Source organism: Rhagoletis pomonella, unplaced genomic scaffold, assembly GCF_013731165.1.
Source record: "Rhagoletis pomonella isolate Grant_MI unplaced genomic scaffold, Rhpom_1.0 Rhpom_scaffold_00005, whole genome shotgun sequence".
NCBI classification, from domain to species: domain Eukaryota; kingdom Metazoa; phylum Arthropoda; class Insecta; order Diptera; family Tephritidae; genus Rhagoletis; species Rhagoletis pomonella.
The window spans coordinates 61,634,393-61,642,618 of NW_023458559.1; the positions used below are offsets into that span (position 1 = coordinate 61,634,393).

The following is an 8,226-nucleotide window of genomic DNA, read 5'->3' on the forward strand; positions in this document are numbered from 1 at the left end:
TCGTCATTAACCGCCTTCGATGTGGCACTTCTCTGCTCGCTATGCTCCAGCTGAGCTAAATACATCAATAAAGTATGGGGATACCTCATTGAAGTGGTCTAACTCTTTATATGGTATTCTTTCTATGCAGATATTAGACAAGTTTTACTATTTCGAATTTTTTTGCATCGCCCATTCTTTTCGCCACTCTCTAATGGTGTTTTCGTTTCTACCAAAAAATTTCACCTTTTGATTGCCCTTTTCTCTTTACGTGTTCGATTCTAAAATAAAGGCGAGAAAATTCTGTCTACGTTTCTTAAAATTTCACATTCTAGTAAGGCAAAAAAGGTTAGGTTAAATTCAGCTAATCTGGCCGGACCGACGTGGAGCCGCACATAGACCGGTAGGTCCTTAGCGCTGCCAGTTGGAGCTCGTTTTTACGCGTTAAAGTAGACATCAGAAAGGACGTCAACGTTTTTTTGCCAATTTAAGTAGAAATTTCAGCCCTACTTTTGAGAATTAGAAGGATCCCAAGCTTTTTAGTCGTGTTTTTGACAATGAAAGACATCGGCAGAGAAGATGCTCCAAGATTTCCATGGTATCCCGCTCACGACACTTCCTGCACCTATCCTCGCTAGTGATACCCATTTTTTAGTGCATGGCATTCTCATCTGCTATTTAATTACCCTCTATTCGCTTGTGGCCGGGCACCCGATAGATATTCAGCCTTCTGTCGGCGGCCAACCTGTCAATAATGTATTCCCGGCTGCTAAGGACATTTATGGATGAAATACTATATGAGGTAACTGGCTTAATTTCCGCTTGACTATCTACGTATAGGTTAACTTTTGAATTGATTGTCATTTCGGTGTAGGCTAGCTCTGCTGCTATCCTCATTGCGAAAACGTCTCCTTGAAATAAGCTGCAATGGTCAGGTAACCTTACTGCACGCCTGACGTTCAGTTCTCGGTAGTAAAGCCCGGCACCCACTCCCGTTGAAAATATTTAGGGGTCTACGGCTAGGTTTCATTCCCTTACGTTATCCATCCTCCTCAATCGTTGTGCGAAAGCTAGCTAATGAATATCCAAATTTGTGAAGACTTGACATTCCCAAACACATCTTGAAATGCATAAAATATAAAGCTTATGTAGGCTTGACTGTGTGGAAAGTACAGCAGATAATGCTACGGCGAAAGCAAGGGCATCTTCGATCTCAACGAATGTCTCAAATGGAGAAGGATCTAAATCCGAACAATTGCAGTGTTTTGCAGAGTAGAATGGCGAAATTTTTTGGTTTCAAACGACGAAAGGGATATGCACTTATGTGTTTAGGCGGGACTACTAACACCAACCGCCTAAATGCATGCTATGTACTGCTGCATATGCAAACATTTCCTTCATTAAATTTATGAAAATTTTCCACATGCACTTCTCAACTGCCATATAATAAAATTTTCTTAAGTTATAATTTGATGACACTTCAAAGTATGCTCGGCGTAGTCTGAAGCATCCTCCATACAATGCTTTCGGAGCTTTTTGTGGACTTAGCATGGCTACTACTACTAAGCAGACGTGGTAATATGTAGATGATTAAAATTGGCTACAAAGCCTACCCACCATTTTTTGATCAAGTCAATATTTTTTGTATACATATATGCAAACATACCGGTCTCCACTCTCACTGAGTTATTCAATATGTATACACCCAATATTTTTTTTGTATAAAACCATCGCTACCAGCTACGATTCTTTTGCACAGCATTCACCCTGTTCTATTTTGAAGAAGATTCCAATTTTCGGTGAAATCTCTGCTGGAAAAGCCAATTTGTTTATATTGTTTAATTTTTTTTTATGTAATCAATCTAGCTTGGTCCTTGAATACCCCGATTGAATAGCGAACGACCTCTATGAACAAGAGAGTATTTTCTATGGACATAAATACAAGTGAATAACAACACTCTAATTCCACAAATTGCTTTATTTATTTATTTACTTAGCATTTATTCAATTCAACAAATGGAGAATTTCTACGCTACACTTAAGCATTTGTCTCTGTATGGACATCATTAATTTTGTTTTTGTGCAAATTTCTATAATAACTCAGCGAGTTTTCGCAAATCAAATAAAGTGCATGTGCACAAGTGTTCAAAAGAGTCAACAAACCCGTCCAGATGGCCAACAGTGGATCCTTGGGTTGCGGTGAAAGGACATTTCGCTTTGCTCGAATAACACAGCAGGACAAAAAGTCTGAGCAACAAGGTTTTCACAGGAAATTTGCACATTTTATGCAAAAATTCTAACAAAGAATCGGGTAGTTCACAAACGATTTGCATGGAATACAGTGCTTGTGAAAATTGTGCAGACAGCAAGGTGAATAGTGCATTGTAGCTGCATTTTCATCACGAACGTTGTTCGATAGCTTGTCTCTGTCGCTGCCTAATGCGCCAACAAAGCCATTGCAACGGCTTTGAAGTTCCAACAGATGTAACAGTTTCCTTAGAAAAATCACAACAACAAAATCTTGTAACTACATAGAAATTTGTATCTATGTGCGCGTCACGCCTGGTGTGACAAGGCCATGGTTACTCGGCCCCATGCTGGCAACGACAATGACAGTCCGCCTGCTGTTGGCTGCCTGTTGCTTTGACACACTGACGCGCACAAATTATTTAGCTGGTTGGTTGGTTGGATGTTGCAGTTAATAGATTGTCGACTCGGTTGGTTGCCTCCACAAACTTATTAACTAAGTATTTCCCATTATAACTAACTACAAACACATACAGGGTGGTCCATATAGTGTTTTTTTTTTTTAATTATATGTTATTCTGACAGTCACATCTCTTTCCCGTTGGATATCTTGAGAGAAAGTCATCTTCTTGATTGGCTCTGTAACCGCCTGAGCGATTTTGGCCGAGTCCAACAAAGCACGCCAGTCATTTCTCTTCTGTGCCAATTGACACCAATTGAAAAACGTTAGGAAATAATGCAAACTTACTGCACAACGATTTTGTTTTAAACATCATACTTTCTGACGAAGCACATTTTCATCTCGATGGTTATATTAACAAAAAAAAACTGCCGCATCCGGGGATCGGAAAATTCGCATGTGATTGTCGAGAAGTCAATGCATCCTGAGAGAGTGACAGTTTGGTGCGGATTTTGAAGAGGTGGCATCGTTGGCCCATATTTTTTTTAATGCTGCCAGAAACGCCAAGCCGGAAATGGAAGATATGGACTTGGACGATCTTTGGTTTCAGCAGGATGGTGCGCCATGCCACACACCACGCGTCAATTTCGGTAATCGGCTTATCAACCATTAGAATTTTTGCGGGGTGTCGTTAAGGACCGATGCTGTGCGAACAATCTTTTAACAATTCAGGCCTTTGAGGCTAGCATTCGTGAGATAGATCTTGGAGGTCTTGGAAAACTGTGTTAAACACATGCGCTACTTGTTTTGTACCTGGTTTCGCTCCTCCGAAGCCAGCCGAGGCAGCCATATGAATGAGATCGTGCTCCATAAATAATGGGAATGTCTGCTATTTGGAATAAACGAAAAATATACAATTCATTTTTTTTTTTAATTTTTTAAAAGAAACCAATATATGGCCACCCTTTATATACCTAGTAAAGTAGTAAGATTTGTTGTTGCGCTTCTTAAGGTAAGTGTCAAACACATGCACTTTCCTTGTGTTCTACAATCGACCTTGTGTACCATAACCGACAGCAGTAACATCATCAGGAAGCAGGTGGTTCCTGTGTCTTGACGTACAGCCACATACAAAAGGATGACTATTCAGATACAAAAAAAAAACAACAACAACAATTTCTTATCTGATATACGAATACAGTTCCACTTATGCCATGCAACACCAACTACAACGGCTAAATGAAAATGAAAATCAAATTGAAATCTAATTTTATAGCAACCGGTGTTGTCTGCTACAAGGAGCCGTCGTCCTCTTGCTTGACTGCTTGACACAGCGCGCCATGGCGCTGACTGTTAGTTTGTCAATGTGGCAAAGTACCGAAAAGGTCTGAGGCAGCAGCTGCTTGACTAGATTCGTAGAACGAAAAATAGCAAAAAAAAAACGCTGCAGTCATTTAGGATATGGCAAGTAAATAAAGGATATTACTGTACGTTTTGTGTAGTTTAGTGGTACGAGCAAAGTGAAAATAAAAGCAGTGAATAATAATAATAGATTGGCGCTTACACATATGTTAGTGTTTGGCCGAGCTTCTCCTCCGATTTGTGGCGTGCGCCTTGATGTTGTCACACAAAGCGGAGGGGCCTACAGTTTAACGCCAACGCGATTGTATTTTTTTGAGAAGCTCTTTTTCATGGCAGGAATACACTCGGTGGTTTGCCATTGCCTGCCGAGGGACGACCGCTGTTAAGAAAAAAACCTTTTTTTTGAAATTTTTCGCGATGTTGCTTAGACCAGGGCTTGAACCCAGGCGCTGCGGAGTGGGAGCGCGCACTGCTTACCACTACGCCAGTGAGACCGCGGCTGAGTATACTTGGGATAAATATTTACTCCTCAAAGGCATGGCAAGGTGTTTAATGATTTGTTTATTAGCTTAAGGATTATAGAGAAATCACGTTATGGGCGTTTCAGACATATATATACGGGGCCTACTAGCTCAGTTTCGTAGTTATCAATAGCATAGAGTTTTATGGGCTTGAAATCAAATGGTTGTTGAAAGTTGCGTAGTTTCAGTGAATATTAAGCGAACGGCGATATTAAAGTAGCTAATCGTTGAAGGTATCTAAAATAAACTTCAAATTGGATATTTGTATTTGTAATTTGTAGATTTCCGAACGTTTGCTGAAGAGTTGAGCCCAAATCTCAGTTATCACGATCGATTCATTCATTCATGCCTACAACATGCCCAATGCGTATTGCTATGCGCTTAACTATGTCCGTGTCGAGGATAAGCTCGTACAGTTCCTCATTCCTTTTTCTTCGGAAAGTCCTTTGTGTTTTCCTTGGAGATAGGTACTGTGTTTTGTACACTGCTAGACAAATTTCTTCTGCTTCCGTATAAAAGCTGACAAATGCAGCGCTTCTAGCCCTGGTGTTGAGACTGACCATTTCAATGCCGCCTGCTAAACCTCAGATTGAAGAAGTCGCAAGAAAATGAGTCGCCTTGTCCAAAAACCCCTGGAATTGCGCGAAGAGTTCCTTCCCAATTTGGACGACGTTAAAAAATGTGGTCACCGTCCTCCTACAATACCGTATTAGTTTATTTAGACATTGCGTCGACGAGGCAGCTTCTCTTTGAGCTGTTAAACCCGGCTTTAAAATCGACAATGAGTTGGTGTGTGTCGAAGGTATTTTCCAGGATTTAACGCACTATATAAATATAATAAGTGTAAGACTTAACGGATCTAACCTTGTTGGTTTGAAGTCGTAATATTGCTGCCCTGTGTATTGCTTTGGGTTCATTACACACCCCAGCAAAAAACACGATTACCACAGAAACGAAAGTGGAAACGAGCTAGGCGATGGGAATCGCTTACCGTTTCGCTTCAAGAAGGCCTTATTTTAACATGGGCATGTCATTGGAGGTAAGCCCTTACCCGCAGCATTACCTTCAAACGAAGGGAGAACGCATGCATAAACAGAATCCAGAGAAGCGAACAAAGAATGCCTTACAGAGAAACTAATGTAGAATGCCTAGATAAGTACATACTTATTTATATTAAAGTGAAATCAGAAAATGTCTTAAAAGGTTAAAATAATTAAAATTTTTATAAATCAGCGTACATATGTATGTATTTAGGTATTTAGATTTTTTTTAAAATCGGTATGTACATACATGCATATTTAATTAAGCTTAAAATTGTACTTCCTCAAAGAGTGAGTACGTCACTTCATTGACTGACTTCAACTTCGCTGCAAATTGAACAAAGCAAAACATGATTTTTATGCGAGACAAATTTCCACAGAAAGTAACGGCAGAAAAAGAATTTTTGGATATTCATTCCATTTTTCAGCTGACTACGATGCAGCATTCTACTTTGCATTCCCCGAAATGAAGCAAAGAAGCGAAACAAATAAAATATTGTAGGACATTTTACTTTGCATTTCCCGAAATGAAGCAAAGAAGCGAAACGAATAAAATATTGTAGGACATTCTACTTTGCATTCCCCGAAATGAAGCACAGAAGCGAAACGAATAAAATATTGTAGGACATTCTACTTTGCATTACCTGAAATGACGCAAAGAAGCGAAACAAATAAAATATTGTAGGACATTCTACTTTGCATTCCCGGAAATTAAGCAAAGAAACGAATTAAAAAATAAATATTATAGGACATTCTACTTTGCATTTCCCGAAATGAAACGAAGAAGCGAGATAAATAAAATATTGTAGGACATTCTACTTTGCTTTACTGGCAATGCCTAAAAGAAGCGAAAAAATTCGAAGGCATTATAACGCTATGCCTTCTAGAACACGGTACCACTAAAAGCGATTACCGATTTTTTGCTGGGACGTTACCTATGGCCGCCATTCAAAAGCGTGCATGTCTAAAGTGTTCTCTGGAGGTTTTTTTTACCAGATTTCCACCTTCGACTTTGCATAAAGCAGTTCCGATCTTGAATACATTTGATTGCTGCTTTATTTTCTGATACAATTTTCGCATCGGTAAAGGCCTTTTCGCGCCTTCCCCTCTCCCAGTACCGCTCAAGTGCAGTATGGCTTTATATTTTACGGGTTTCTCACAGAAAAACTTTTTCAACTTGATTACTTAATTACATTCTTATGGAAGAATTTTGTGGAAAAAGCGTGTCCCTCAGAAAAAGTAATAAGGGCCCATGAAGACAAAGTTCGACGGACAGTTTGAATTCTTCTTGGGATTGTTTACACCCTTGAAACCATTACGTGGAATTTGTCATGAACCTCTGATATTTTTCAAACCCACGTTGGCTAGAATCCACAGAAGACTTGATCTAGAAAAACGAAAAAAAACGGGTATTTTTGTCTCTAAATACTTTCTGCAATTTTTCATGGGTGTAAAAGAAAGTTAAATTTTGTCGGACGGTGTAATCGAAGCAAACGACTATAGCAGAAGTAAAGTTGCTTTGTTTATATTCTATTGTTTTTTCTTGGTTTTTTAATGCATTATTTCTGCATCATTTCTTTAAACCGCAAGGAAGTCTGTAAACTAAATAAACACGATAAATTAAAATAATAAAACTTAAGTGGGACCTAAGTTGGCAAAAAGAAAAAAATATAAATATTGTTGCATTGCTGTAAACTGTGACAAAAGGTGAATGGGTACTTCAAAAAATGCAGCACTCAAATGAATATTTTGCATGACGAGTATTTTAATTTTTTTTTGCAGAGCAACGCAAAGAGAAGGAAATACTTGTAATATATTAAACAGGACCACCGCCGACCGGCAAATAGCACTTGAATGCGAAATATGAGGCAAGGTTAAGAGGACGCTGTCTACCCTAGACTGGAATTTGAGAGCATTCAGAAAGTAAGAAATCTGCATATGTACTGTGCACGCACTGGGAGTGAGTGTAGGAGTAATTGTTGTTGACATCTGCCTGCTGCTAAACGAGCGTTCGAGTAGGCACTTGAAGAGCCAAAAGAACTACACACATAGCGGCTGAATGCCAGACGTGCTGCTGATTGACGACGGCAAGGCCGGCTGGCTGGCTGGTGGCACTTCGCAACAATTGCCAAAATGGACTGTAAACAACGCCACAAAAGGCACATACTTACATATGTACATAAGAAGGGCAAAGCGAAGAACGCTCGAGCGGCTCAAGTGCGAGGATTGTGGTATGGGACGGAGGCTGAAGCAGTCTGCATTTGTGTTTATAGTACAAACATCCATATGCGCGCCTAAGTGTTGTTAAGCGCTGGCTAAGCACGTGTACTCTAGGGGCGTGTATTAGTTTTACTTAGTTTACTCAGGACGGACTAACCCCCGAAATCCGCTTAAAACGAGTAGTAAGTAAAATGTATACATATTTGCTTATTTAATGCCTGTTTGTTGTATGGGCATTTTTAAAGAGGTGACAATGGACGACGCGTGCGGGAAGAAAGAACAGCAAAATTATGAGGTATTCAGAAGATGAGCTGAGCAGACGGAAGATGGTTTTGGATTACCCAACGGCATGCAAATGCTATGGACACGCGCTCAAAAGTCACCAGCAGCAGCCAATGTGTTAACGATCAGATTCCCAATTTTTTTTTTTCAGTTTTAATTTTTTCTTGGCATAAAA

General features: G+C 39.6%; 1 protein-coding gene across 1 annotated transcript in view; it reads left to right on the forward strand.

Moving 5' to 3' along the window:
* Positions 1 to 8,118: 8,118 nt before the first annotated feature.
* Positions 8,119 to 8,226, forward strand: part of LOC118740169 (cationic amino acid transporter 4-like) — a 2,623-nt gene continuing 2,515 nt past the window's right edge. Inside the window, exon 1 of the mRNA XM_036471665.1 lies at positions 8,119 to 8,166. Coding sequence (XP_036327558.1) covers positions 8,119 to 8,166 — 48 coding nt within the window. The remainder of the gene's footprint in view (positions 8,167 to 8,226) is intronic.